At 51.6% G+C, this 27,234-nt stretch overlaps 10 protein-coding genes across 10 annotated transcripts; 2 read left to right on the top strand and 8 right to left on the bottom strand.

Moving 5' to 3' along the window:
• Nucleotides 1–155: 155 nt before the first annotated feature.
• Nucleotides 156–1,409, bottom strand: HETIRDRAFT_103301 (uncharacterized protein; the record flags this gene model as incomplete). Its single annotated transcript, XM_009550419.1, has 2 exons — nucleotides 156–552; nucleotides 610–1,409. The coding sequence occupies 2 exons, from the start codon at nucleotides 1,407–1,409 to the stop codon at nucleotides 156–158; spliced, it is 1,197 nt and encodes a 398-aa protein (XP_009548714.1).
• A 1,770-nt stretch (nucleotides 1,410–3,179) lies between these two features.
• Nucleotides 3,180–6,858, bottom strand: HETIRDRAFT_49510 (uncharacterized protein; the record flags this gene model as incomplete). Its single annotated transcript, XM_009549658.1, has 15 exons — nucleotides 3,180–3,486; nucleotides 3,544–3,687; nucleotides 3,739–3,918; nucleotides 3,975–4,275; nucleotides 4,327–4,418; nucleotides 4,471–4,627; nucleotides 4,675–4,796; nucleotides 4,845–4,978; nucleotides 5,036–5,182; nucleotides 5,236–5,640; nucleotides 5,689–5,805; nucleotides 5,859–5,921; nucleotides 5,981–6,367; nucleotides 6,426–6,596; nucleotides 6,652–6,858. 15 exons carry the CDS (start codon nucleotides 6,856–6,858, stop codon nucleotides 3,180–3,182), a joined length of 2,934 nt encoding a protein of 977 aa, XP_009547953.1.
• Nucleotides 6,859–6,977: 119 nt separating this feature from the next.
• Nucleotides 6,978–8,438, bottom strand: HETIRDRAFT_63493 (aspartic peptidase; the record flags this gene model as incomplete). The annotated part of the gene is made up of 4 exons (XM_009549664.1): nucleotides 6,978–7,436; nucleotides 7,484–8,094; nucleotides 8,151–8,281; nucleotides 8,340–8,438. 4 exons carry the CDS (start codon nucleotides 8,436–8,438, stop codon nucleotides 7,063–7,065), a joined length of 1,215 nt encoding a protein of 404 aa, XP_009547959.1. The 3' UTR covers nucleotides 6,978–7,062.
• Nucleotides 8,439–8,979: 541 nt separating this feature from the next.
• HETIRDRAFT_124204 (uncharacterized protein) lies at nucleotides 8,980–9,730 on the top strand (the record flags this gene model as incomplete). The annotated part of the gene is made up of 5 exons (XM_009550418.1): nucleotides 8,980–9,051; nucleotides 9,111–9,177; nucleotides 9,239–9,282; nucleotides 9,358–9,579; nucleotides 9,665–9,730. The coding sequence occupies 5 exons, from the start codon at nucleotides 8,980–8,982 to the stop codon at nucleotides 9,728–9,730; spliced, it is 471 nt and encodes a 156-aa protein (XP_009548713.1).
• Nucleotides 9,731–10,501: 771 nt separating this feature from the next.
• Nucleotides 10,502–10,696, bottom strand: HETIRDRAFT_321995 (uncharacterized protein; the record flags this gene model as incomplete). Its single annotated transcript, XM_009550417.1, has 1 exon — nucleotides 10,502–10,696. A coding segment is annotated over one exon (195 nt), but the record flags the coding sequence as incomplete, so codon positions are not given.
• Nucleotides 10,697–10,778: 82 nt separating this feature from the next.
• Nucleotides 10,779–11,433, bottom strand: cpm84 (cytochrome P450 monooxygenase 84; the record flags this gene model as incomplete). The annotated part of the gene is made up of 5 exons (XM_009550416.1): nucleotides 10,779–10,861; nucleotides 10,919–11,108; nucleotides 11,159–11,172; nucleotides 11,226–11,346; nucleotides 11,395–11,433. The coding sequence occupies 5 exons, from the start codon at nucleotides 11,431–11,433 to the stop codon at nucleotides 10,779–10,781; spliced, it is 447 nt and encodes a 148-aa protein (XP_009548711.1).
• Nucleotides 11,434–13,390: 1,957 nt separating this feature from the next.
• nps6 (tridomain enzyme adenylation-thiolation-dehydrogenase) lies at nucleotides 13,391–17,187 on the top strand (the record flags this gene model as incomplete). The annotated part of the gene is made up of 9 exons (XM_009550415.1): nucleotides 13,391–13,744; nucleotides 13,793–14,257; nucleotides 14,343–14,549; nucleotides 14,606–14,712; nucleotides 14,770–14,914; nucleotides 14,966–15,097; nucleotides 15,193–16,248; nucleotides 16,308–16,748; nucleotides 16,798–17,187. The coding sequence occupies 9 exons, from the start codon at nucleotides 13,391–13,393 to the stop codon at nucleotides 17,185–17,187; spliced, it is 3,297 nt and encodes a 1,098-aa protein (XP_009548710.1).
• On the bottom strand, nucleotides 17,154–18,392 carry HETIRDRAFT_35255 (glutathione S-transferase). Its single transcript, XM_009549610.1, has 6 exons — nucleotides 18,165–18,392; nucleotides 17,902–18,098; nucleotides 17,725–17,839; nucleotides 17,564–17,658; nucleotides 17,320–17,509; nucleotides 17,154–17,248 (listed from the first exon to the last, which is right to left on the bottom strand). The coding sequence occupies exons 1-5, from the start codon at nucleotides 18,333–18,335 to the stop codon at nucleotides 17,452–17,454; spliced, it is 636 nt and encodes a 211-aa protein (XP_009547905.1). The 5' UTR covers nucleotides 18,336–18,392; the 3' UTR covers nucleotides 17,154–17,248; nucleotides 17,320–17,451.
• A 1,166-nt stretch (nucleotides 18,393–19,558) lies between these two features.
• On the bottom strand, nucleotides 19,559–23,913 carry HETIRDRAFT_435270 (uncharacterized protein). The gene is made up of 4 exons (XM_009550414.1): nucleotides 23,898–23,913; nucleotides 23,771–23,839; nucleotides 20,487–23,710; nucleotides 19,559–20,438 (listed from the first exon to the last, which is right to left on the bottom strand). Exons 3-4 carry the CDS (start codon nucleotides 23,708–23,710, stop codon nucleotides 19,640–19,642), a joined length of 4,023 nt encoding a protein of 1,340 aa, XP_009548709.1. The 5' UTR covers nucleotides 23,771–23,839; nucleotides 23,898–23,913; the 3' UTR covers nucleotides 19,559–19,639.
• Nucleotides 23,914–24,622: 709 nt separating this feature from the next.
• Nucleotides 24,623–27,004, bottom strand: HETIRDRAFT_428433 (uncharacterized protein; the record flags this gene model as incomplete). The annotated part of the gene is made up of 5 exons (XM_009550413.1): nucleotides 24,623–25,446; nucleotides 25,525–25,807; nucleotides 25,863–26,549; nucleotides 26,710–26,902; nucleotides 26,967–27,004. The coding sequence occupies 5 exons, from the start codon at nucleotides 27,002–27,004 to the stop codon at nucleotides 24,623–24,625; spliced, it is 2,025 nt and encodes a 674-aa protein (XP_009548708.1).
• Between the last annotated feature and the right edge of the window lie 230 nt (nucleotides 27,005–27,234).

The following is a 27,234-nucleotide window of genomic DNA, read 5'->3' as shown; positions in this document are numbered from 1 at the left end:
TGTCCTCGTCGACCGTTTCCTTCCCTCTTCTGTGCTCCTCCGGAAACGGCACAGGGACCACACGCGGACGATGAGGCGTACGATGAGAGAGGAAGCTAGATGTGGGATGCAGACTCGCGCGCGCGTCGTCTGAGGGAGCGCGACTCGGGCGGGCATCAGAGACTCGTGGTCGAGGGATGCGGGAGATGGCCGACGCAGGGACCACACGAGAAGGGACGCAGGAGCCAGGTAGAGGACCCGCAAGCGTGTCGTTCGAGCGCGCACGAGTCGGGCACACACAAGGTATTCGCGGACGAGGGATCGAGGAGGAGGACGGCACTAGGATCCGTTGTGGACAAGGAGGTGGGCGTGGAGGGACGTGGGATGCTGTAGGCAGGCTCGCACGCTCGTTGTCTCAGCGGGCAAGAGTGGGCAGGGCACAGGCGTGTCGCAGGTGGAGTGACGAGGGATCGAGAGAAGATCGGCGGACGGACCACAAGGGGAGGAGGAAGCTGGCGATGAGGGATGATGTAGGGTGGAGGCGGATTCGCGCGCACGTCGTGTGGGTGGGCACTGTCGTCAGCGAGAGTTGGCGCGCATCGGGCAGAAAGCTCTTATGGGCCGGCAGACACGGAATCGTGGGCGTGGGATAGAGGGCGCGTGTCGTCAGCAGGGGTGTGCGGGGGCGAGTCGGTCGACGCGCGTATCGTCAGCGGGAGCCGGCGCGAGTCGGACGAGAGACAGAGAGCGCGGGTCATCAGCGGGAGTGTGCGGGCGCAAGTCGTCAGAGGAAGTGGGTGCGTATCGTCAGAGGGAGCGGGCGCGCGTTGGGAGGACACAACGCTCCTGTGGGCTGGCAGACACGGAATCGCGGGGGAAGGAAGGAGGCACACCCCGCGTGCCTGTGAGATGTGTGGGCGCGATTTGCGACGCGCGTGTCGTCTGAGGGAGCGGCGCGAGTCGGGCAAGGGATAGAGAGCGCGTGCCGTCAGCGGGAGCCGGCGCGAGTCGGGCGAGGGAGCGGGCGGAAGGCGAGCGAGCCCAAGAGTCCGGTGGAGGACTAGACGCGGAGGAGAAGTGTAATGAGCGTGTGGTCTGAGGGAGTGGGCGGCAGACGGTGCAGACGTAGAGAGGAATATGGGCGAGGAGGGACGCCCCGCGAGCGTGTCGTCTGTGCGGGAGTCAGAGATGCGTGTTGCAGACAAGGGTGATGAAGGAAGGAGGAGGGCTGTATACGGTGGGACGCGACTCACCAAGTAACCTGTACCGTCCGTTCCAACGTAATTACCCTCGCTGATGCGCAGTATACTGATCGGATAGTCTCGTGGTAGTGGTCCGGCGTCATGCGAAGGAGAGGTGGTCGAGTGGGGGCGGTCGGTGAAGGGGTATGGGCGTAGGCAGGGAATGTAGGCCCCGTAAAAGGACGACATAAGCGGTTCATACACCGCGATTCAACAGTACTCACTTGAGCTGACACATTGACTCTCTACCAACTGCTAACGCAACCGCGCCCTCAAGACCCATCCACGTCGCTACACTTTGCGTCTCCTTCCCTCCAGCAGCTAATGTCATCCGTGTTCACAAGTCCCTTCAAGATTGCCCAGGTACACAGCCATTTCCATGATACCGTCGATCACCGTCGATCGTCGATCGTACGAGGTGAGTCGTTAAGCGTCATAAGCGGCCTTGGGATGTAGTTACTCACCGGAAGGACAGGTTCTTGAGTTGCTGGTGGGTTCGGGGGCGCGGGGATCGGTGAGTTGGGATGACTTTGCGAGAGTAAGTGATGCTTTGGTGGTATTGCGAGCGCTCTAACTTGTGGTGTGTAGGCAATGATGCACGTCGGGTTCAAACTCAAGACTGGATCAGGATCACGCATCAAGTTTAAGTGTGAGCAGATGCGCATCCAGCGCAGCACCCGTGGCTCTGGCCTCTATCATCTCAGCGGCAGCGCAAAGCGAATGTCGGCAAAGTGTAAAGGCTTCTTGCGCGAGATCATCGAAGATTGCAGGCTTTCACGGGTGCGTTGAATCGCGGTGCAGCGCACACACATACATGAATAATATGATACATCCATAAGTATATGAGCAGAACGCGGCAGTGATAAGAGAGGTTGAAACTTTAAGACCTACCTGAACAGCCTATCTAGCAGCGGACAGGCTTGTCATGTCAGGCACGTATCAGGACTCAGCCCTGCCAATACGCTGACATGACGAGCCTGTCTAGCTGCAGTGAGGCTCGTCATGACAGCCGTGTATCAAGACTCAGCCAAGCTGATACGTGGCTGACATGACAAGTCTCTCCAGCCGCAGTGAGGCTCGTCATGTCAGCCACGTATCAGGACTCAGCCCTGCCAATACACGGCTGACATGACGAGCCTCTCCAGCCGTGGACAGGCTCATCATGTCAGCCATGTATTGGCATGGGTGGCTTCTTCACCTCTTAATGGCCTCTTTAGCCCTGCCATACCCCTGTCCTACCCTGAACCTTCTAGCTTTTCAGGTTAGAATGGGACTGTGATAATATAGACAATGTCTCCTTAATTGCAAATTTGATCATAAAGTTGATTATGGATAATATATTCTAATTAGCTTAGATTGGTATTTTGAATAATTAGATCTAATTAAGAGAGGAGGTTTTCCAGATGTTAGCCAATTACAATCCATTTCAAGGCCTATTCAAGGCCTAAAATAGGCCTTGCAGTCTGCTGGGCTGCGGCCAACTCCGCCAAGTGCCATCTAGGGATAGCGGACCCTTCCCAATTTCCCGATGTTTTGTGCCCTTCCAGAGCATGAATCCATCAGCTCATACACAAGCATGACATTCATTAAGGCAGAATGATCGGTAATCTGCAGTCTAATGGTGCCGGCAAATCATACTTGAATGATGAATTGGGCAATCGCATCCGTATGCTTTCTTAAAAATTGTCCTTCCTTCTGATGATCATATCGTCCGACAGACAGATCTCAACTCTGTTTGCTCTCGAGCTAGCCACAAGGCTAGCCTCTCGCGACCATGGCGTCTACGAATTACGGACAGGCTACATGCAGCTACAGGTGTCATCGAGATGTATTAGGGTGCTTCTTTCGTGTCGAAATTGGAGGTTATAGAATTAAAGTGAAATAATCGTGTGCACCATTTTCAACGTGTTCTCTATTACGTAGCATTATACAATGCATTTCACGGCTTGATAGAGCGGACTACGAGACCGCCGCTATGTCGTTAACGAAAGAACCCTGGGTTTGAATCATGGTCTTCGCTCCTTGGTTGGTGCGAGCGAGCTGCGCGAGTTCATTGATCACAAACTGCCGAAGGTCCCCGATGTATCCGACAGGGTCCTCTGGGACAGCTTCGGCTGCTGCAAGCCGCGCGTATGCGGCTTGATAGCCTGCAGATTGCTCCTCGAGATCGATGGCTGTTAGTCCAGCGTGTGGATCATCGGCAGCGTCCCGTTTCAGAGCATCGGGTTGGTAGAAGAGACGAGCGAGAGCACCGAGCGAGTCGGGCCTGAAAATGGTATTTAATACGATACACCATGGCAAACGAGCCTTAGAAGGTGCTTACCATAACTTGACGCTTGGCTCCTGTATCGTGATAGAACTTTGCGTGAGCATACGCGTTAAGCCCACTATTGCGACTTTGCGATCCTTTGGCTGGAGTTTCGGAGCCTGCGGGATGACGAAGTTGATGCAAAGTTGTGACCACAGACTAGAGCGCACGACGGTGAGCTAGCAGATGCCCCCAAGCGCGATGACATACCTGGGTTGGATACTTTCCACTGCAAGAATGATGAAATTCGGGGTGAGTCCCTCGACCTGAATGGCCATCGTGTACATAAGAAAATATACGAAATAATACACGTAAATGTCTGTCTTGCTGGTTTGCAGACGTGTAAGAAGAGTAATCAGGATCGGCCGAATGTACTGTTCTAGGTCAGATCTAGAAACCCATATTTAGACGATGGTTATAAGCCGGCACAGAAAACTGAAACTTACGGGCGAACATTGCGCACAACGGCCTGTAGTAACTCGAATCCCCAAGCGTCATTGTTTCGGGAAGGGATGAGGCGCTGCTGCACGACGGCGAGCACACTCGCGAATTGGCCAGTCGCGACCATCTGAGCGGAATCGCGGACGAGGAAGGTTTTGAGAAGTTTCACAAGTCCAGGCACATTGCCTTTTTGTTGCCAGGTGAAAGGGGTGAGCAAGAATGGCAAGAGAGAGCGGTAGTCGCTTGGCACGCCAGAATGCTGATCCAGCATCTGGGCAAGAATCTGGAAGATGTACGGTATGTACTCTGACAGGTGTAGGTCAGAAATTGTCGGATATGAAGGGGCAGACGACTCACGATCGATATCCTGTTGGATGATAACAGTGAATGGGCCGAACAGCATCTGCTCAAATATGCTGATTGCATCGGCTTTTGCGGGGCCAATGAATCTGGAGTTCGTATGGATCAAATACTGAGACAACGCTATACGGCTCTACACACCTGATAAGGGCGGACACGCTTTCAAACATATATTGATCGAAAAGCGGATTGCTTGGGTTCTTGGACGTTATGCCGAGAATCGCGACAAGACGCTGCAATATGCTCTCATACCCGCCGACAAGGGTATGCCGTGCAGTCAATATGAGCCGCATGACACCTACGAACACACTTATCAGGATGCTCGCAGTGGACATGAAGCACAACCCTTACATCGGATGTGGAAGTCGTTTTCGGCCACTTTCTCTGGACTCGTGCTTGTCTCGAGTTTGCTCAGGAGCATGTCGATCAGTTGAGGCGCAAACTCGGCGACGTCCAAAGCATTGAACCTGAGCAAAATGGTGAGTCTCGCTGGAAGAACGGATAGAGGAACTTACATCGCTGTGGTCCCTGATCGAATGGAGAGGATGCGATCGATTGCCACAGACGCGTACGTGGAGACTACCATGTTGTCAGATGCAAGATGGCGCGTGAGGAGAGAGAGAACCGAAGTTAATTGTTCTTTCGTTAACTTAGAACACTTGTTGTGAGCGACGGTGAATTGTGAACCGCAACCGAGCAGACGCACCTGATTTCGGAAGACGTAGAGATACCGAATGGCATCGACCTGCAATACAGGATGGACGCTCCCTGGGTCAGCCTGAAGGTCTTGGAAGATGTTGTCACTGAAGAACTTGACGATATCCACGAGCGCGTTGGTCGACGTCACACCGAGCTACGATAGACGGTTAGCTCACGACAAAGCAAATGTGGGTAGATATCCCCCACCGTTGTCGTCGTTCTGATTGCGACGTTCTCAAAAAGGTATATAGCCGAATCTTTGTTTTTCCAAGCGTCGTCGCTCCCCTTTCGCGCGGAGTAATCTTGTAGCCCTCTCTGAATCCATTCACCCACGACCTCTGTTGTTTCCGTCCCGAAACCGCTCGATCCCAAAGCCTTGATGACGTCACCCGCAGCCTGACGCGGAGTCGTGATCTCCATGAGGGCCAGATCGCTGCGGACAAACTCGAGTGGACTGTCTTCGAAGATCTCGAGGTCATGTTCTCGCAGACCAACGTTCGGAACCACAACACCTTGGATAAGACCCGAGATGGTCTCGCGTGAGCCGAATATTTCTTTGTAGGAACCAGAGCGGATAGCGGTGGATATGAAACGAAGGGATTGCGAGACAAGCTAAGAGAACGATGAGAAACGGGCAAGGAATACCTGTGAGAGACGTACGAGATCATACGACGCGTCAAGCTGCTTTCCACCACCGACGATCTCCCAGATCGCGCGCACAAACGCTTCGACCGAAGAGGTGGTGGAAAGAACTTCAGGGTATAGGTTGACATACATCTGCACAAGCCACCTTCAGTGAAAGAGCTCGAAGGGAGGTGATATAGACAAACTTCTGCTATTTCGAGAATACTTGTCCGAATCTTGGAAGGGACAGATAGGGCTATGTCTTCCGACTGATGAGAGTTTGCCATTCGTTAGTTTCTACATCGTCGTGTTATGACATAGGACTCACGTCAGTCTGAAGCTCCGTCGGGTCCCACGCCATGAGCCTCATGAAGTAGCCAGTATCCTTATCAAAAAAATCTTTGTGACCATCTTCGAAACGGGGGGCCAGATCTTGACATGTGAGGTCGTGGAAGAGCTCGACAAGGAGGTACACGGTCTGGGAGAGAGTTTCCAAGGTGGACTTTTGGGGAGATGGTGTGGAGAAGAGTAATTGGAGGGTGAGCTGGAAAAGCTGGAGGAACGGGACGGTGAACTTTTCGAGGACGAGGTTGATGGTTGAGAATAGGTCATCTGAACGGGACTGTGACCGCCAAGGAGCGAAAATAGAGTGTGCAGTCTCGAGAACGCCGAGATTTATATTGAGATTGTCGGCGCTGAGCGAGGTCACAAGTTGCTAACAGACGCGAGACCGAATAAATGGCAGTAATCTCGCGAATAAGCAGGTCACGCACGTCAACGAGGTCGGGCCATGCCTGCGGGAAGTCAAGCTCTGCGATGAGAGAGACGGATGCGGCTATCTGAGCTCGGATTGCTTTGTCTGCCGGATTTGAGAGCGCGATCATGGCAGGCACGAGCTGAGACTTGAGCGAGATTTTGTCTTGCTCGGAGATGGGCGACTCATCCTGTGGAGACTGGTCAGAGACGACGCGATCGAGGGAGCAAGTTGGTATCACAAACAGCCTCCATCCATCGAAGCTTGACGACGTTCTTCAAATAGACGCTCCCCGCCAATCGCACTGCACGATCTTGGGCGCCATCGAGCACGAGTTGGAGAAGATGTGTGACAAAGGCGGGCTGGAGACTGTAACTTTGCAGTGACTGCTCTGCCTGTTTTCTCGACTGGGGGGAGAGGGATGCGAGCAGGAGGGCTGGGATGTCGGACATGGTGGACGAGGAGGAGGAGATCAAAGACGACAGCCACAAACTTTCAGAAATCCGATTCGATCTGGCGACGCGTTCCACACACGTGACACTTGACACGTGATACACACGCTTGCGCTTGTGAACCCGGCTCGCTCCATTAAACATTAGCATCTAGCACCTTCGTAGTGTACATTCCTACCAGCCTCACTGTCCTATTGCGTAGATCTACAACCCAGACTTCAACACACCAAATCCGAGCGTCGGCTGATAATTCGCCACCTCCGTCGCCCCGAGATCCCACTCGCTGTAGAAACGAGCAATAATCCAATTGCCAACGATGAATGTGCCCTCTCCACCGAAGTCATCGAAAGGCGGGATGCACCACTCTGCATGGCCACCAAGACCGGGATGCGCCAGCTGAGCGCCAGTGAACGAGATCGTCTGTTCCATTGTCCCGCCAACGGTAAGCTCGAGCGACCACGATGCGTTCATCTGCGAGCATTGCAGAGGGGCACCGTGGAGGAGTGCTGTGTAGTTGGCACCGATCGCTGCGTACATCTCCTCGATCAGGCTAGTCGGGACAGCGAGATTGGATGCACCTGTGTACCAGTCAGCGTGGGGAACAGCATTGTAGACAATCACGTACCGGTGTCGAATACAATCGACGTGTCGGCCAGCGACAATGTCTTGTTCGCTGCACCCGAGAACTGAACCTCTGATGCGCCTGTCTTCCATACCTTGACCCGCATATCTAAGGGCACAAACGCAAAATCATTCAGGCTGACACGCACCTCGTACGGCGGCACAAGGTCAAAGCGCCTTACTGAAGCTGCGCCCCCTTCCACATATTCATCCGCGCGCGACCCTCCAAGAGTGAGGACTCCATCGTTGGGCACGATGTTCATGTTTTCGTCGACAGGATCCGTCCCGTTCCCGAAGTAGATGCTGAACTTAGGTTCATCGACAACACCCGCCTGGACCATCGTCTCGAAGATCGACTCCGTATGCGGCTCCGCAGCTGTCGAGAACCCAAGTCCAAAGTAGCCATCGCCAGGGAGGAAACGCCAGCCAGATGCCTCGGCATCGATGAATGTCTGATTGAATAGCACGGGGGCGCCCAAAGTCGACGTAAAGGACATGACGTCCTCGTAGATAGAGCCTCCGACCGACACGCCGGCAATATAGCTGATAGCGCCGTAGTATGGAGTTGCGACGGAGGTGTTGGAGGCTGCGGGGTCATATGGAACACGGGTGTAGCTGACGCGAGCGACGATGGGTCCATATGAGTCGAAGGTAGATAAAAGTCCACGTACCCACTGCCATTAGGGCACGCATTACTTCCCGGAGCACAGTCTGTATTGAGCACCCAAGAGGGGACAGACCCTGTGTCAGGGATCAAACGGAAAGTCTTTGGCGGCGTCCCAAGCCCAACCGGGACCGAATGCTAAGAATGAGAGTTAGGGAGACTCAAAAGGCTCCAGGGGCTCGAAAACAAACCATACATAGGTGTTCTGGAGCTGGATGGGGAGGTCTATACGTGCAGCTTGTGAAAAAGTGCACACGGAGAGCAGTAAGCCCACAGTCAATGGGAGGGATGTCATGACAATGGTGGTCGCAGGAAAAGTATCTAACGTCATCAGCATCCTGTTTATAAGTCTGACGATCCTTGGCCAAGGCCGGGTATGCACAGCCCATCATGGATAAACAGAAGGGCCATTTGTCGACGGGCTGAAAACGCCTAGCATGATGCACAAGTGATGCACATGGACCGCTGTCATCCGTTGTCACCAAAACAACTCGTCGGTACTTCGTCGGTGCGTTGCACATATTGAAATGGCTGTGCCTTTTGTTCCTCGTACGGAGCTCGGAAGAGCTCGAAAGGCATATTTAAATCTGCATGTATTTGGATAAAGTCTTGAGGGTTGTCGTGCGACTTGAATCCAAGATCGCCTTGCAAGCAGACTCGAGTTGACCACCTGAGCATATGCCCCCTGGTTTTGAGAAGATTTATTATAGCTCTGGTGCTCGAGAAGCGTCAGCGGGCAAATTGACCTGGCTGCGATTGTTAAGGTGGGTGGGAGAGCGGCTAATACAACAGAGTCATCGCGTGTGGCGCCCAACACCGCTTGATCGCCATCCACCATGACCACCGTCTCTCCCTTCGCTCGGAGCAGCGCCTTCGAGGAGCCAAGACTCAATGGTAGAGAACAAACAGTCCGTTCTATGCCTTCGCTAGATGCCCCACACAAGCTGATTGCTCGCCACTTTCTCAGATTGAGGAGATGTATAGCGTGCCGGAAAGTTTCCTCGAGATAGAGGTCAGAAATCCACAGACACACGGTACGCCCACTCTTCGCGCATTTCAGGACATCCTTGTGACCCTCGACATTTCGTCAACCAGGCTTTGGAAGGAAGATGTACACTGACTACGAGATCGTGTGCAAGGCTAGTTCATCGTCTCCCTAGTCTATCACATCGTCTCGTCTTCCCCTTCCTCTAGCTTATCGACCGTTCAAACAGACCAACATCCCTGCGTTCAAATTGCGACACTCCCTCGTCCGCCGACGTTATTCTGATTTCGAAGCCTTCCGCGATGTCCTCGAGCGCGAGTCAACGCGTGTCAACATTCCTCCTCTCCCCGGCAAGGTCTTCACCAACCGCTTCTCGGATGAGGTCATAGAGGGCAGGCGGGAGGGCCTGGAGCGCTTTTTGAGCGTCGTTGCTGGACATCCCCTTTTGCAGGTAAGTCAACCGTTGCGCCATGATACTTGTTCAGTTCCATCGAGCTGCCCGCGAGATGCTGATTGCTCTCTACGTCTATATTCAGACAGGAAGCAAGGTCTTGTGTGCCTTTCTGCAAGATCCCGCTTGGGATAAAACCCAATGGGCTTAAACACCACATACATCTGCACGCCCACATCCTTACGCCTCGTCCGTTTATGCTTATCATTCGCCTTCATCGAATCCTTTTCATGCTCCCTAACCGGATTGACATCTTGTATTTAACCATTTCGCCCATGCTTCATTGCGTGGATTGTAACGATCTTCCATGTTGTCATCCTTAATCCCAGCATCATCGGGTTGTCCTTATATTTCCAGGGATCTAGAGTATAAGGGCCTTCTATAAATCAGCAGTCGGGGTATGCTTCAATCGTCTTGCTCAGGTCCACACTCCCGACGGAGACAGTGCATGTAACACAGCGCCTCAGCAGATCCCTAAATCCGCATTAATTACTTCTGTACCTGCCTGAGCGAAAAGATCGGCATAGCCCCTCGAATACTTCGCTGAGAGATCGCAAATTTTTGTCGTTGCAATTTCTCGCAGTACAACTGAGTGCAACTCTGTGAGTTGTTTGCTTCCATTGAAGATAAGTCTTTTGATCCAGTATACAATGACATGATGAGTTCTGTAGTGTCAAGCCTGTTGCTCCTGCGACGCCGTGATCAATGAGATGACACGATCTGAACGAGGCTGGATGACACACCCGAACGGCATCGGATGGCTGCAAATTCATGGATCCCGCTAATTATCATCTGACGAGAGGGAAGACCAAACTGGCTCACGTTACTAATCCCGATCGAAATTCCCCGGCAGGGACGATATCTTTTCCATCATGATCCACAGTTCTCCCAATCTTGAACGCGGCCAAAATACACGCTGTGGTTATCCACATTGAGTCCATAGCCATGAATCAACTCTAGCATCGGTGTTCAGACTGAGATCGTAAGTATGAAATGTGTGAGAACGCATAGGATAAATTCTTCGACCGTAGCCAAATGCGACCTGTGGATCCTGTACCGTTTGGTCAAGTTGGCCGTCAGGCGTCAAAAATCTATTTGGATTGAATCTTTCCGGTTCTGGGTAAGTTGCTGGGTCATGCAGGATGGCCCTTTGAGTTCGTCAGGTTCGACGATGCATGGATGGCCGCAACGAAAACCAACTATGAGTTTCCAATAACAAATGTGCCCTTCGGAATGAAATAGCCCTTATACATGTCATCGGCCGCAGTCGAGTGAGGAACAGCTAGATGCGCAACGTACCTCAATCAATCAATTGATCTTGAATGGCGAGGGCGCGCACCAAACGGCACGAAAGCAGCCCAGCGAAGGACCTCTTTGACAATGGCGGCGATATATGGCATATGTCCTTCATCCGAGAACTCTGGAAGACGGTCAGAGCCGATGACTCGGTCGATTTCCGCATGAGCGCGCTCTTGGACATCTGGGAACATGACCAACATGAGAATTAAAGTGTTCAGCCCAGACGCCATCTTGACAGAGTAAGTTCGTTGGTGGATCATGGATGAAAGCAAGCACGTACTGTGGCCGAACTAGCTGTAAACAGATTCAGAAGGATAGCACACAAGGAGAGTCAAGGCGCGGCTAACCAGGGTATGCCGTTCCGGCGATGCTCTTGATGTAGTACTCCTTGGCCTCCTCATCGAAAGACTTCTTGTCAAAATGCTCGAGCAGGTAGGGTGTGAACAAAGGTTTGACAAATCCCTTGGCCTGCAGATTTCTGAGAGGGTATGTCAATAAGCCGGAAAGACAACATACCATTTGCTTCTTGACATATTCAAATGGGATATCGCGCATGTCAAATGACCATCTCTTTCATTCATTGGCTTGCCTCTTCCAGCCCATGGCTGGCAGCCATTCAGGACGATGCTGAACTAGATCAAAGTCAAAATCAGAATTTTTTCGACGAAGCTTTCATTTAGGTATATATGAAGTGAGACGTACTCCAAGGAACGATGTCAACGGTATTCTTGTCGCCAGACCTCTCCAAGCCTTCTTGGCCCCGTTCAGCGATCTCGATGTACTCGTCATTTTCGGACGTGACCTTAATCTCGTACGCGATGTCAGGATGAGAGATCCAGTCATGCTAGATTGCACGATCCAATTGATCGACTATGAGTGCCATGGGGACGTAGTAATATCCACGGGCACGCACTAACGGAGGTGTTGCATGAAGTCTTTGGGAGAACTCAAAAACTTCTGGATGAGAGCGTGAGCCATAAAAAGCTCGTGTTCTCTGAAATCTTAGGAAGCAATTTGACGAAATCGGATGTCAAACTCTCGTCGGCAGGTTTTCCAACACTTTGTATCCTCCGTGAATCCGAAATTCTATCCAAAACCGACCCTGGATCAACCTCATCAGGGCGTATGGTGCAATTAAGACACGACTCACGCCTCATTCAGCATGAGCATACGTGGTCTGTGGGAACTGATGAATGAGTTAGCTAGATCATCGAATACAGAAAGATTAACCTTTCCGAGTATATGTTGCCTCTCCTTTCAAAGAGGTCGACTGCTGTCTCTGGATCATTGACGAGGCCTTTTTGTCGCCGAACAATAACGTATATTATATGTCTGGTCGACGTGACGTAATAATATCACGCTACGTCACGTCACACAATTGTCGAGATCATGGATGCTTGATGGACTCTTACGATCATGAAACACTCATGGTATCATCTCCATCGAGTTCGCTTTTTTCTCCAAAGTCGACAACAATGTGGTAAAATCCCCAGGGTGACCCCAAAAAGAACTTGACACGGCTGCTCTGGCTCAAGAATAGGCCGTCCTTCTCAATGTCATGACTGGTTTGTGTATCGGCCACCACTGTGGCGTCATAGTTTCTTTCCAACTTCCCACAGTCATTCTTCTATTGGTTCTGCACCAATGTTTTACTCTCCCTACTGACACGTTGAACCACTAATACAGCACCGACGCTCTCGGGATTCGGGATTCAAACCTTCCCAGCGTCAGCGTGCTAGATCAGTACTAGACTTTGGCACGAGAACAAGGTTGTTCTTTGAGTTACGGCCGTTGCGGGTGATAGCTCGGCATCGTCAATAATCGTCGTTCTTCCAAAGAACTCAGGTGCGCCACCTTTGCTTCGGCGACATTGCATTTTCGGACGATTCTATTATATATCATCACAGGCTCCCGATCCCGCAACACGCGTCAAATTATCATGTATTCATACTTAAAACCGCTCGCTGTCTGCTATAGCAACAGGTCAATGGTTATGTCGCATAACTTATCCAAAAGAACGATTAGTTAAGATCTACAGAATCGTTACATTTGCAAAGCTGACGTTCACACCACACGTCGACGGGCTCAACGTCATCTAAGTAGCTCAGGACGTGAAACTAGAGCATGAAACAACGACTCACTTCGAGGCCATGCGATCCCATTTGCCCTCAGGTGTTAAAGACGCCTGCTGACTGATATTCGCCAAGGTTCGTCCACATTGGTTCTCAAACTAGGGCGTTCTCGCTAGGCAGCAAACCCTGCATGGGCTCTGTCTAGATAGCCTTTGGGATGAATTAATTCTCACAACGCAGAGTTACCGCGGTCGACAGGCGAGTAATTTCCGATGGTATCGGCAAACATCTTCCGTTTCGCTTCATGATGTTGCCGTCTATTCTGCCTGAGTACTCAGACGCGCCATGCAACTTGTTGACTCACTCGCTATTTATACAGTCGCTGTCAACATATTTAAACGTATCCGCTCGACATCTCATCGACATCGTTCAGTTTCGTCATGCCTTCTTCTCCAGTCGTGGCCAACAATAGTCACTCTGCACCTGCGTTGCCTCTTGTTACAAGCATACCTCTACCTCTTCCCGAGTACATCGTTCGACTGGCTCGTACACGCTTGGATCGCGAGATCGTGCTCATTCTAGACGATACTGGCAGGCCGTCGGACGCTAGAATCTCCTCCTTGACGTGGCGACATGTTCTTACACATGTGCATCGTCGTGCTGGGTTTATCCTCAAGGCAACTGGTAGGGCACCGCGCAAGCTGGGAGAAGAAGCAGTCAATGTCGGATTATTGGCCAGAAGTGACTACTCGTATTTTGTCACCCTTATGGCGATGATTATGCTTCGTTGGACTGTGAGACTCTCCATTTCGTTCAGAGCGACGACTGACCGCAGAATTTAGGTTCTGCTCATCTCTCCGCGTAATTCACCAGAGGCCATCAAATCCCTTATGCAATCCGTCGGCGGGGTGTATTTGATCGTTGATGCTGAGTCGAGCGCGCTCGCAGCGAGTGTCGCCAGTAACTCTTTCGAGACAGTCCATGCTCCGAAGGACGATCATGTAGCAGATCAACTCACATCTCAGTCTGAGCTTGCTGAGTGGGATAATTTTCTCGGTTATGCCACAGACTTGAACTTGGCCGAAGAGGCCCGCAGGCCTGTGGTGCATCTGCACACCTCTGGCTCCACAGGCACGTGTATCCTTGAACTTTTTCCAATATTCAGTCTCATGGGCTATGTTGATAAAGGCCATCCGAAGAAGATCCCCTGGACCCATGAGTTCACGGTGACTTTGTCCCACGTAATGCGCAAGGATCGTCCGGAGGCGGTTGACACGATTGTCTATACACCGCTGCCTTTATACCACGTAAGTTACACGGGTTTTCACCCTATTCTATTGTTGAATCTCATCCACTTATACTATTGCCGAAATTGTCCCATGGCGTCTCTAGGCTACTGGACACACCTTATCGATTATCACTCTTCTTGGGACAGGAGGTGTTTATACCTTTGTCAATACACGTCACCCTATCTCGGTATCACTCGTATTACGCCAACTTTCACTCTTCGGACCTAAGCTACAGGACGTCGACCTCGTGTTAGCTCCAAGCATCATAGAAGATCTTATCGGAGGTGAAACGAAGGACCAAGGACTACAGGTACGTTCTGTATCCGCTATGTGATTGGTCTACAACCTCTGTTAACTCTACTCGAGGCTCTTCGCACGGTGCACATGGTTCTGTTCTGCGGCGCACCTCTCAAAAAAGATATTGGCGATTTCCTAGTCAAGAGTGGTGTCTGTCTCATGGCCGGTTATGGAATGTTTGTTGCATGTTGCTATTCCTGCTATGATGTTTGTGCTCATCCACGCATTTGCAGGACAGAGACAGGCTTACTAGCGCGCATGTCTCCTAGCGTTGACAGGGACCCGTTGGACTGGGATTACTATTGCTTCCTCGACGACTATAACGTCAAGCTGGATCCTGTAGACGAAGCTGGCTTGTTGCATAGTTTGCTTGTGATGGTGCGTGTGGGACTGATCTTGTCGCATCCTTGCTGATTTTTTCTTACGCAGCCGGGCACAATCACGCCTTGTGTACTCAATCAAGGCGATCCGATTGCTTTCAAGACAGGTGATCTGTGGCTTCACCACCCCGATCCAACGAAAGCACACTTGTGGAAGCATGCGGGACGCGCAGACGACGTGGTTTGTTGCATTGCATTTTTCTCATATGCCTTTCACTCACATGAGCCTGTAGACAGTCCTGAACAATGGTGAGAAGACAGACAACAAGCAACTAGGTTCGTCATTTGTCGGTCTTGTGTCCTCGTACCAATCGTTTTCCAGATACACTCCTCCGCATATCTCCTCATATTACACATACCGCCATCTTTGGCTCTGGCAGATTCATGAACGGTGCTATCCTCGAGCCGTCAGCTCCTCTCGTCCCATATACTACCAAGACCGTCTCCGCCTATCTCGACGTTGTCTGGCCACATATATTCGACCATGTCAATCCCATTTTACCCCAACACTCTCGCCTTGTTCGCTCCCTCGTACTTGTGGCCAAGCCTGACAAGGCGATGCTGCTCACAGATAAGGGTACTGTGAAGGTGAAGCTGACATTGGCCATGTATGAGGAAGAAATCGAGCAAGCGTACCAGGCCATGGAGGATGGTGAGGGACTAGAACTTGGCATGCCACAATCTGGCTTCCTGCCAGGGGATGTGAATGCACTGAGGCGATTTTTGCGTGCAGCCATGGCCAATGTGCTGCACCACGCAGTTGGAGATGAGGACGACTTGTTCGATGCGGGTTTGGATTCTCTTCTTGCGATCAGAGTTCGATCGTCTATCGTTTCAGCGATCAGGAGGTCGGGACGTTCGGCGCACGTATCCAGGAATGTCGTCTATTCATACCCCACTATATCGTCTTTGGTCCACTTCCTTCAAACTGCTCTTGCGTCGGATAGCGAAGCGGGCCACTCCGAGGACATTCATATACAGATTGAGCGGACCATTGCCGAGTTCACCGCCAATCTCCCCTATCATCAATCCCCCTCTACCTCTTCCATGACCCTCGACTCTGGCGCAGTGTATGCCGTCACTGGGACGACTGGGTCGTTGGGCTCGTTTTACATCTCTTTACTCCTGCGCGAGCCAGACGTCCATAAGGTGTACCTGCTCAACCGATCGAGCAAATCGGCGACTGTTGAACAGAGGCAGAAAGACTCCTTCTTAGACAAAGGTCTTGATTATGGGGTGGTTGACCAGGCAATTGCTAATGGTCGAGCTGTATACCTCGAGATCGACTTGAGCCGGAAGGATCTAGGCTTAAGCCAGAAGGCGTATAAGCAGGTCTGCTTTTTCCCTTAACCTCGATGCTAACTTACTAATTCTAATTACTCGCTGCTCAGTTGCGCTCCGAAGTCACGCACATCGTACACAATGCTTGGCTGCTGAATTTCAACCTCATATTGCCTTCATTCAAGACCCATGTTGCCGGTGTGCGTAACATCATAGATCTCTCGCTCTCGTCTCCACGCCCTGCTCCTCCACATGTCACCTTCATCTCCTCCGTTGCAGCCGCAGGACGATACCCCGGCCCCAATTCCGTACCAGAAGCACCTATTTCTTCATCGCACATATGTCTTGAACAAGGTTATGCTCACTCTAAGTATGTCGCTGAGAAGATACTTGAAGAAGCTGTGAAGCAGCGATCCGACTTCCGTGCAACTATTATCAGGACTGGTCAGCTATCTGGAGCCGAGGAAACCGGCGCCTGGGCAAGGTCAGAAAATATGCCTATCTTGTTCCAGAGTTGTTTGCAGCTTGGAATCGTGCCAGAAGATCTTCCGGTGAGCACAGCATATTGTTCTATTAAAACTTTTCTTACTTCGCACATAGCCAGTGCGCTGGCTTCCCGTGAATGTAGCTGCCGAGATCCTCAATAAAGAGGTTTCTTTCAGCTCGGCCGCGACATTTGAAGGATCCAGGATCCAATTCTACAGCCTTGATAACGGACTCTCCGCACCGTGGTCTCTGATCGCTCACGCGCTTGTGACATCCCGCCCCGAAAACCTCAGGCTCGTCACTATGGAACAGTGGCTTGATCAAGTGATGGCCAACCCTGATACGCCTGCAGCGAAGCTTCTCGAGTTTTTCAAAGACTTGCATGGAGGCGATATCATTCAAGGATTAGACGTCACGCGTGCCAGGCAAGTGGCAGGGGATATTGTGGATTATGAGATCAGGACGGATTTGGTGACGAAATACGTTAATTATGCTACAGCATAGGACCGGAGACGACTTCCATAGCGTAGCTGTAGTTAGAGATTACTTGAGCAGTCCAATTCACCTTAAAGCAGAACATCATAGGCATAATCAACACTTGAAGGACTTTATTGCTGCCTGGAAATTGGAGCTCACAAAGATCGAGAGTTTCAGATATTTTACGGGGTTTCTCCGGCCTGAGACTGATGAAGCAGACGAAGGGAGTGCTGGCGAGAAGTCCAAAGCTTTACTTCTATAAAGTCCCAAGATATACAATGCGACGCTTTATCATGCACTGTCTTTGACGGACTGCCACGACGCTCTGGATGAGATGTCCTTCCACCATCTACCACCACCATGAGTATCGAATTTTAGACAGTGATCAGCATATAGCAAATACCTAGCGACGTTGGGTGTCTTGCTGAGGTGCCCGTATCCCAAAACGGTGATAGAGTTGCCGTACGGCAAGTGGAACAGGTCTGCCAAGGTGACATTCTATCCGACATATGTTCGACGGTCAGTATGAATGTCATATTTCCTGAGTCGAGGTCTGGTACATACGTCTCCGGCGAGATACCTCTGCTTGCTCAGGATCCTTTCGTAGCCTTCAAGCTTAGACTCGAGCGTTGCTGCGAGTTCCGCCGCGCGCGCTTCATCAGTCTTGACTCCACGATTGCTGTGCATGGCAGATACTCGTCAGCTGAGTTATGCGCGCAGAATGGTGCGACGAAGACACACGGCTTGAATATCTTCTCGAGGCAGATACCACCGGCATACGGCTCGAAGTCGTTCACTTCGATGCTGGCAGCCTGTTCGAAGATTGCAACAGCCTTCAAATCGGTGGGGATGAGCCCTGGCGTGCCCTGGTCTGCATATTTGGTCGCGATGTAACGACTGATAGCGCGAGATTCAAAGATGATGAACCCGTCATCGTCCTAGATGGGTGCGAATACGAAGCTACCGTTATTCGAATGTGAGAATGTCCATGTATTGCGACTTACGATGTAGGGTACTTGTCCAAAAGGCTGTTTTTCGAGGTGCGCGGGGCTCTTGTGTTCCCCAGTTTGGAAGTTGACAGGGACAATCTCGTACGGCACGTTTTTCTCCTTGCAAATGAGAGCAACGCGACGAGTGCAGGTCGACTGCGCGACACCGTGGATTTTCAGGACCATTTTGGAAAGAGGACGAGGATTCAGCGTGGATGCAATTTAGCGAGTGGGGACTGTGTTGTGAAGCTGAAGACCGACAGTGGCCGTCCATTTTTATATTCGAGCAGGATCCGTCTACGGCTGTCTACAGACAGCATGCTGATTCGGTGTCGTGTGAGTGTAAGCAACATTAGGCTGGGTTCTGAGTCAGCTTACAATGCGGCTGACGCGTCTCGCATCTTCTCATCCACATCTTTGGACGCCTGTTACCCCTCTGAACCCACGAGGTAGATCACACCCTATCACACCTTGCTATTATTTATAGCGCAAATTTGAAGAGCAATTGATTTTATTGGTGGGCCTTTTCGGGGTTGCTCTGCCTGTTTGCAAAACGTCGCGGAGAAATCCAGTGCTCTCCATATCACTTCTATATCATGAACTTGTCTCAGTGATACCAGTTATTTTGAGAGCGAGAGCTGAGATCGCAGGGATATCCAGTCTATCATGACACATAGAGGTCGAAGGCTCTGCCAAGGCAAGCTAATCAGGTGGGAACCAGCGCTGAAAACACGGTAGGCAGTGACCGATGCTTTCTGGAGGTAACAGCTTACCACGCATAGACACGAATGTCCCACTGTGCCCCAGGCAACGAGACTCATCTGAGCAGGTCTGAGCCCATGACTATGTCAAAACAAGTCATACATTGATCCTCGCAAACAGAGGGAGTAAGCGGTTCATTCGTAATTTCTATAGCTAGCTGTCGTTAGGGCGACCCTTTTGGATACCTTGACCGCTTTCTGAGCAATCCGCTGTAGGATAACCTCATTTTCGTCAGACTAACTATCTAAGACTTGTCTCATGGCGGCATCGAGAGATAGCACATAGCGTCGCACACACACCACCCTCAGTAAAAACGGAAATTCAAGTGAACGTCATGCCCAGTCAAAAATTGGTATTTTGTCATGTATCCGTCATGAAAGCAGTGCAGAAGTCGTGTGAAAGTCGTGTCTAATTTTGGAAGTTTATGACTTGTGCATGACTTTTCGCGCTACTTTCTTGATGGATACATGACAAAAGACCATTTTTTGACTGTGCTTGACGTTCACCTGAATTCCGTTTTTACTGAGCGTCACCGACAGCCCGGGGTAATAGCGCTATCACAACTGCATAAGAACCATCAAGTCATGGGATCAAACAACACGCCGGCGAGTCTATCTCCAAAATACCAGTTCACAAAGTACAACATTGAATTCGCTCCTGTGCGTTCATTCCTATATAAAGTGTTCTGACAAACGGATGAAGCGGAGACTTCAATAAGAGACCCCAGTCTAATTGCACCATTTTCGTGCATTTTCGAACAGCCTAAACCATGGGCCCATACCTTTCCAGCTCTCTTTCAACTCCTGGGGATACCAGCTATTGCTCTCTAATGCAACGACCCTCTCTGGGTGAGGCATTAATGCGAGTACTCTGCCATTTGGCGTCTGGAGTCCTGTGATCCCCTCAGGAGACCCGTTGGGATTCAATGGGTAGGCCATCGTTGGTTTTCCTTGTGAGTCGACGTATTGGAGAGCTACTAGCTCTCGCTTCTTTATGGACTCGAGCTGTCCGGCGCCTCCAAGGAATACAGCACGCCCTTCCCCATGAGCAACCGCGACCGGCATCCTCGAGCCGCCCATGCCAGCAAGGAAAACAGAAGATCGTGTCACCTCATTGTCCGCTATTTCAACCATCGATACCCTGCCCTCAAACCTCTCACTCCTATTCGGCTTGAACTCCGGCCAGTCCTCAGCCCCAGGTATGACCTCCTTCATATGACTCAGGAATTGACATCCATTGCAGACTCCCAGCACGAACGTGTCATCTCTAGCGAAGAAGTCTGAGAAGGCTGTTCGCGCGCCGCGATGGAGGAGTGCGGAGTTTGCCCAACCCTTACCGGCTCCCAGAACATCTCCATACGAAAAGCCGCCACATGCTGCAAGACCACGGAAGTCCTTCAGTAAAACACTGCCAGAGATGACGTCGGACATGTGTACGTCTACAGCATCGAAGCCTGCGGCAGTGAACGCCCATGCCATCTCGACATGTCCGTTCACACCTTGCTCTCGCAAGATGGCAACCTTGGGCCTTTGAGGTAAGGAAGGTTGGGGATGATATGAGAACGTCAGATCGTACGATAGACCTAGATTGGAAGCATCATCTATGAGGGTGAACTCTTCCGATGCGCAGGCAGGGTCGTCACGCAATAATTGCATCTTGTAAGACGTTTCCGACCAGATTCGCTGCATATCAGCGCGGGTACTGACAAAGATAGGATCGCTTTTGTAGATGATGGAAATGCTGTCGAGCTTCGGGTCGTCATGGATAGCGCCCAGAACGTGAATCGAAGTCGACGGGAATCCTTTTTGATTGAATGCAGCGACAAGTTGATGGACTTTACTCTGTGCGACCTGTATGACAGCGCCCAGCTCCTCGTTGAATAGAATCTCCACGGGGTTACCGGTTGAGTGCAATGCGTCAAGTGAGATCTCCATCCCGACCCTGCCGGCAAAGGCCATCTCTGCCAATGTTGTAAAAAGACCTCCATCTGAGCGATCGTGGTACGCTAGAACAAGCCCAGGGTCGCTTTTCCTGATATTCTGACAACCCTGGAAGAAGGCTCGGACGGCTTTTGGGTCCTCCACATCAGGCGCCTCGTCCCCTATCTCCTTAAACACCTGTGCAATCGCGGATCCTCCAAGCCTAAATTTGCCCAATGCCAAGTCGAAGAAAACGAGTACAGTGGACTCCCCGACATTCGTCTTCAACTCTGGCGTCCACGTGGCACCGACATCGTCGACAGGCGCGAAGGCCGTCACGATCAACGAGAGAGGGGAGCTGACCTCACGGTCTTCATCGCCATGCTTCCACCGCATGGCCATCGACATCGAGTCCTTTCCTACAGGAATTCCAACTCCGAGTGCGGGGCAGAGCTCCATCCCGACAGCACGCACTGCTTCATAGAGCCCAGCGCCCTCCCCGGCCTTGCCTGCAGCACACATCCAGTTGGCGCTGAGCTTCACGCGTTCGAGATCGCGAATGTGGGCGGCCGCCAGATTGGTGAGTGATTCGGCAACCGCCATCCGTGCGGATGCTGCTGGGGAAATAAGGGCCAGGGGCGTGCGCTCTCCCATGGCCATAGCCTCGCCAGTGAGGACATTGAACCCATAAGATGCACGAGTAACTGCAACGTCGGCGACGGGAACTTGCCATGGTCCGACCATCTGATCTCTGGTGACGAGGCCAGTGATCGTGCGATCGCCGATGGTGATAAGGAAAGATTTAGAGGCGACAGAGGGGAGTCGGAGGACGCGAGATGCAGCCTCCGATAGACGCTCATTGAACGAGAGTAAGGGTATGTACGACGATAAAGTGGTGTCAAAGGAAGAGCGGTGGACGGTGCGAGTATTGTCAGACCGCGACATACGAGGGGGCTTTCCAAACAGTGTCGACATGCTGAGATGAATGACATCCTCCTGCAGTAGGCGATCTGTAACGATGAGATCTTCCTCCGCGGTTGCAGTACCGACGATGGCGAAGATGCATCGTTCTCGTTCAGCCAACTCCCGGAAAAGATCTTCCTTCTGTGGAGAGATGGCCAAGACGTATCGTTCTTGAGACTCATTACACCATATCTCCATCGGCGACATGCTAGAATCAGCGACAGGCACGTCTCTGATTTCAAAGATCGCGCCCAGCCCTGAATCGTGGACTAGCTCTGGCAGCGCATTGGACAACCCTCCCGCCCCAACGTCGTGGATGCTTTGAATCGGACTCTGATCACCGAGGTTCACACAAGCATCGATGACCTGCTGGCACCTACGTTGCATCTCGGCATTGTCCCTCTGGACTGAGGCGAAATCTAAGTCTGCAGACCCAGAGCCGAGAGACTGGCTTGACGCCGCCCCTCCTCCCAGACCTATCAGCATCCCAGGACCACCAAGGACAACGATCTTCGCGCCGGCATCGATCGTGGACTTGTTTGCAAATTGGGGACGGACATTCCCCAGCCCACCTGCGAGCATGATAGGCTTGTGGTATCCGCGCACCTCCGTGGCAGTTTCAGATACGGGGACGTTCTCACAAAAAGTGCGGAAATATCCCGCGAGCGCTGGACGGCCAAACTCATTGTTGAAAGCACTTGCCCCGAGTGGGCCTTCGATCATGATGTCAAGGGCGGAAGCGATATGCGCTGGCTTGCCAAAGTCGGTTTCCCAAGGCTGAATGTACCCGGGAATCAGGAGATTGGACGTCGTGAAGCCCGCAAGGCCAGCCTTGGGTTTGGATCCGCGTCCTACAGCACCTTCGTCACGGATCTCGCCACCTGAACCGGTAGCAGCGCCGGGGTAAGGGGAAACGGCAGTGGGATGATTATGTGTCTCGACTTTAATCAGGACAGGCATGGCTTCGTCAGAGGATTGGTAGAGATGGCGGGCAGAGGGGGTGAGAGTGCTGTCGGGCGCATATGCGACGCCAAAACGAGGTGCAGTTCGTCCCTCAAAGACAGCGGCGTTGTCCGAATAGGCCGAGAGCGTTCCGAGTCCGTTGATCTGCTCTGTGTTACGAATCATTTGAAAAAGAGACTTGTCGAGAGCTTGACCATCGATCGACCATGATGCATTGAAGATCTTATGGCGACAGTGTTCCGAGTTCACTTGCGCGAACATGAATAGTTCGGCATCAGTCGGATTGCGATCAATGGGAGACTTTCCTGAGACGAAAGCTTCCACAAGATAGTCGATCTCATCGGAAGCAAGAGCGAGGCCCAAGGACTTGTTTGCGCGCTCGAGGCGTTGTCGTGGTGAAAGGTCATCATTCGCTGCAAGATCGATGGTTCGGAGAGGTTTAGGATCGCGATGTCGGAAGATGTCTTCAGGAGAAGGAGGTTCGAGTTGTACGATCTGAGTCATCCTGTCATGAAGAAGCGGGGCTACCACAATAAGATCTTGCGACGTGAAGAGTCCTTCCTTCATCGTAAAGACAAAGACGACACCACGCTCCAAACGTTCAATGTATTCACCAAGATCACAGAGCCTGGCAATGTCCGTGGCTTTGCTGGACCAGGGAGAGACAGAACCAGGCCTGGGAAAGACATACACAAGCCCCGACCCTCTCGCGATCGCCGCTTGCGTATTCTCCAGAGAAATCGAATCTCCATAATCCAATAGTCGATTCAGCACCTGGCGAGGTTGAGACGAGGATTGAGACAGGTCAGATTCTCCTTCGACTGATGGGCAGTCGACCAGATGAATGTAGACGGCATCGACGGAAAGGATGTTGGGACGAGAGCTCTGAGCGGCTTCAAGCAACGCTTGCCTTTTTGAAGGAGACAAAGCGGAGGAACCAGTGAGAACCAGCATCTTTATCGGACGAGAAAGATTTCACTTTGGATTCCAATGCGATCAACCTGGGTTGCGTACCGTTCACGATGAACACAAGCAATGCACTACACCTAGCGTGTTCGCCGCACAAATCTGACCGGTACAGCCCTGTAGACATCTTATCAATCAGCAATGAGCAAGTGCGGTATGAAAGATATAAGCGCACCGCTAAGATGGACAGGTGAAGAGGAGCGAGCTGGTGGCTGTGAAGAGCACCGATCCCGTCCAAAAATTGGCAGAGCCCTAACCCTGATCTGTGGTTGGATGACGTCACTGCAAGGCTCCACCAATATGTTGACTCAGCGGCCTCGCGTCAGATTTTGATGAGGAGGCAACGACAATTTGGCGGCAGGCCTCAGGATCCTCCTGTTGTCAGCCACCCCAGACATATTGCCGCGCTCAATCAAAATCATGTTTCCTATCTTCGAGCAGCTCCTTCATATAGTCACGACGTTCAAAGATCAGCGGGAAAATTGGCCTTAGGACTTGAAGGTGTCCTCTGTCCACAAGAACCCTTGAGTATCTTAGCCCCATGTTACCATTACTTTTATGATCTGCATAGAAGGCGTTATGGATGTGTGGAAGAGGCCAGCATGAAACACCACATTTTCTGCAGGTATTTCAGTGGTTGCGCTTGCATCAAGGGGTTCCGCAGTAGACTGCCACTGTTATCGAGGTATCTAATCATCTGAGAATATAGGCATGCTCAGCGCCGTAGCATCGTGCTTCTCGAGAGTATCTGGAGAATCCTGACTTGTTCTCTCATTCTAAGACGTTCTGTCACTACAAGTTATAATATACTGCGCCGCGCGAGCTACTATGTCATCGAACCACCTATTTTGTGTGCGGTCTGTCTCAAAATCCCAGTTCTCCACCGTCTTTCACAATAAACTAGTACACCTTGGCGACCCTTGTAACCTCTTGCAGCGCGTCTGCATACTTCTGGAATTCAAGCTGTGAACAAGCAAGGGCATGCCGGAACATCTCTTCAAATAGACTTTCGAGACTTCGGATGACGGGATACTGGCCCACGCCATACCCTCTCACGTTGAAGCAGCACCGTGCCACCTCGTCCTCCTCCTTCTCGGCGTACCCAGCCCACTTGCAACTCGTAGGATCGGCCTTTTCGAACGACACCTTAGAGTGAGAGCCACGGAGACCTGGGGGGTTGACGGTAGTCGCTAGATTGAGGAAGAGCGCGATGTGTTTGGGCTTGAAGAGCGCACCGTTTTCTTGCACGATGAAAGGACAGGTCAAGCCTTCAGCAGCGCATTTCCTGGCCCCAGTCGATCTCGATTTGATCTGGTACGAGATAAGTATGAATTTTTTCAAAACAATCGGCTCCTCGATGTTTCCCTCGTAGCCCACGAGAAATCCGTCTATCACTGGATGACCGACTTTGCACTGCGCCGCGCAAGTGCGAGTCCAGAGCTCGCGTAGATATTTGGGCGTGATTTTGTCGATGTCAGTATCAATTTGCACGAAATGCATAAAGTTAAGCCAAACGCCGCTCCCCCAGCATCCAAGAGATCTCTGGTCCTCTTCCTTAGAAAGACCCAAGTCGTCTCCAAGCAAGGTGACGAGAAATTGACTGAAGGTGGCGGCTGAGATCGCGTCAAGGTGTCTGTCTCCTTTTGTCTGAACAAATCGGCCTCCATGGGGAAGGGTCGCCTTGTCGCGGGCCAGTGTCATGAGGAGCCGGCCGCACAAGTCACCTTGTATGCCTCGATCGAGCACAACCCCATCGAGAACAAGCTTTTAAAGCAAGTCCATCGCGATATTATACGTATTACCTTTTTGACTCAACTCTTGGGCCGCAGCAATAGCGAGAAGCGGTTCGGAGGGCGCTTTGGTGCTGACCCCGCCGCGGACGACACCCATCAACATGCGCATGTGTCGGGCCACCGCGGTCTCTGCCACTGGACTTGCGGCTGCGTTGTCGGCAACTTCGAGAAGGACTCGACTTGCGAAGGCGGCAAACACATGATGCTGATCGTTCGGGTTGAAATTATAGATACCGAAAAGCCTGAGTGTGGCCTCGCGCAAGAGATCGATCATTCTACAAGTCTTCCAAAGCTGAACAGGCGCCGTTAAAAGAGATATAATAGTGTACAGCGCGGCTGATACGAACCGGACGCCCGAAGAATTTGAGGTTGTGCAATATCAGTGCGTCTTCCGGCTTCTCTAGTCGTTCCATGGCCTCCTCCCTGAGCTGATCAAATCCCAGGTAGACCCAGACGGGCAAAGGAATGTATAGATCTGCGAGAAATCCGAAATTAGACGGAATTTCCTTTTGGATGGCCAGTGGAGGCACAGACGCCTCTGTGTTCACAAAAAGGTGCCAAAATACGATACCATGAGAATGTTCGCAACCGTCGGCAGCTTTGATGACGCGCCCCAAAGCATCCAGCGAGGTCCGTCCAATGGGAGCGCGCAACATTCCGCGATATATTCTGTTGAGAGCAGTGCACCCGTCGAAGGCAACGATGAATCGACTGTAACCAAGCGCGCACAGTTTCGTGGCGAGGGCTTGCATTCTGGGTTGAGCAAGATGAAAAAATGTGTCTAAATCCTGACGGAAGACAACTTCAGTCTTCCGTTCAGTCGAGTTGGATATCATGTCTTCGAGTTTGGTCTCGTAATCTGCGAGGATCTTCTCTGCACGCCTCGCAACCTTGGTGAACTGCTGACGGCGACTGGCTGCAGGGAGTTCCACCTGCCATGCACGCATCGCCTCTTTAGGCGATGGGGATGGCTCCATCGCGTCTGTTACAACCTCTAACAGTGCTCCATAAAATGCCGCTGTTATCTCCTCGCCCTATCATGATGCAATGTCAACGACGAATCCTCGTGCCAGACATGTAGGATGACTTGTGATAAACAGGCATCCTCGCCTTTCAAGTAGATACTCAGTGTCGGGACCTGAGAGCGTACAGATCAAGAGAGATAGGGCAAACAGTGTATACAAAGGTACGCACATGACTTCCTAACTCTTCAACGAGACACGATCTTCCGGTGCCGTGGGACTGCTGAATACTGATGATTTTTCCGTGATATGTGTCATCCCTATACATAGATTCATATTTGGAAAGGGCTTGGAGGAACTCGTCGACTACCCCGCCTCGGTATTTTTGATGAAAGACCTTGTCTAACCTCATCGCCTGCTCTTCTCTATTTAAAAGTCCAGAGATGTCAACGCTGATTCAGGCGGGCAAAGGTGACGAGACCGACTCACACGGTCTCCGGTAAATCATCATTGATGACTTCGAGCATGTCAAACAATGCATACAAGAGCGAGAAGCGTTGATTACGTATTGCATGCGTTCAAAAGGAATTCTGCCGCATGTTCGTGAGTGAGTAAAAGGTCTGTGAGCTCGGCGGCAGGCTTCAGTTGACGGAGTTGGTTTTGATCGCCTCCATAGAAGAGGGCATTCGAGAGGGACAGCGGAAGTTTACCCTGAGGTAGTGTGGCAAGGATGCCTATAGTGGATTGCATGAAATTC

The sequence above is a fragment of the Heterobasidion irregulare genome (genome assembly GCF_000320585.1).
Source record: "Heterobasidion irregulare TC 32-1 unplaced genomic scaffold scaffold_07, whole genome shotgun sequence".
NCBI classification, from domain to species: Eukaryota; Fungi; Basidiomycota; class Agaricomycetes; order Russulales; family Bondarzewiaceae; genus Heterobasidion; species Heterobasidion irregulare.
Note: the sequence above shows the minus strand (reverse complement) of the source record. Positions and strands in the feature narration are given on the sequence as shown.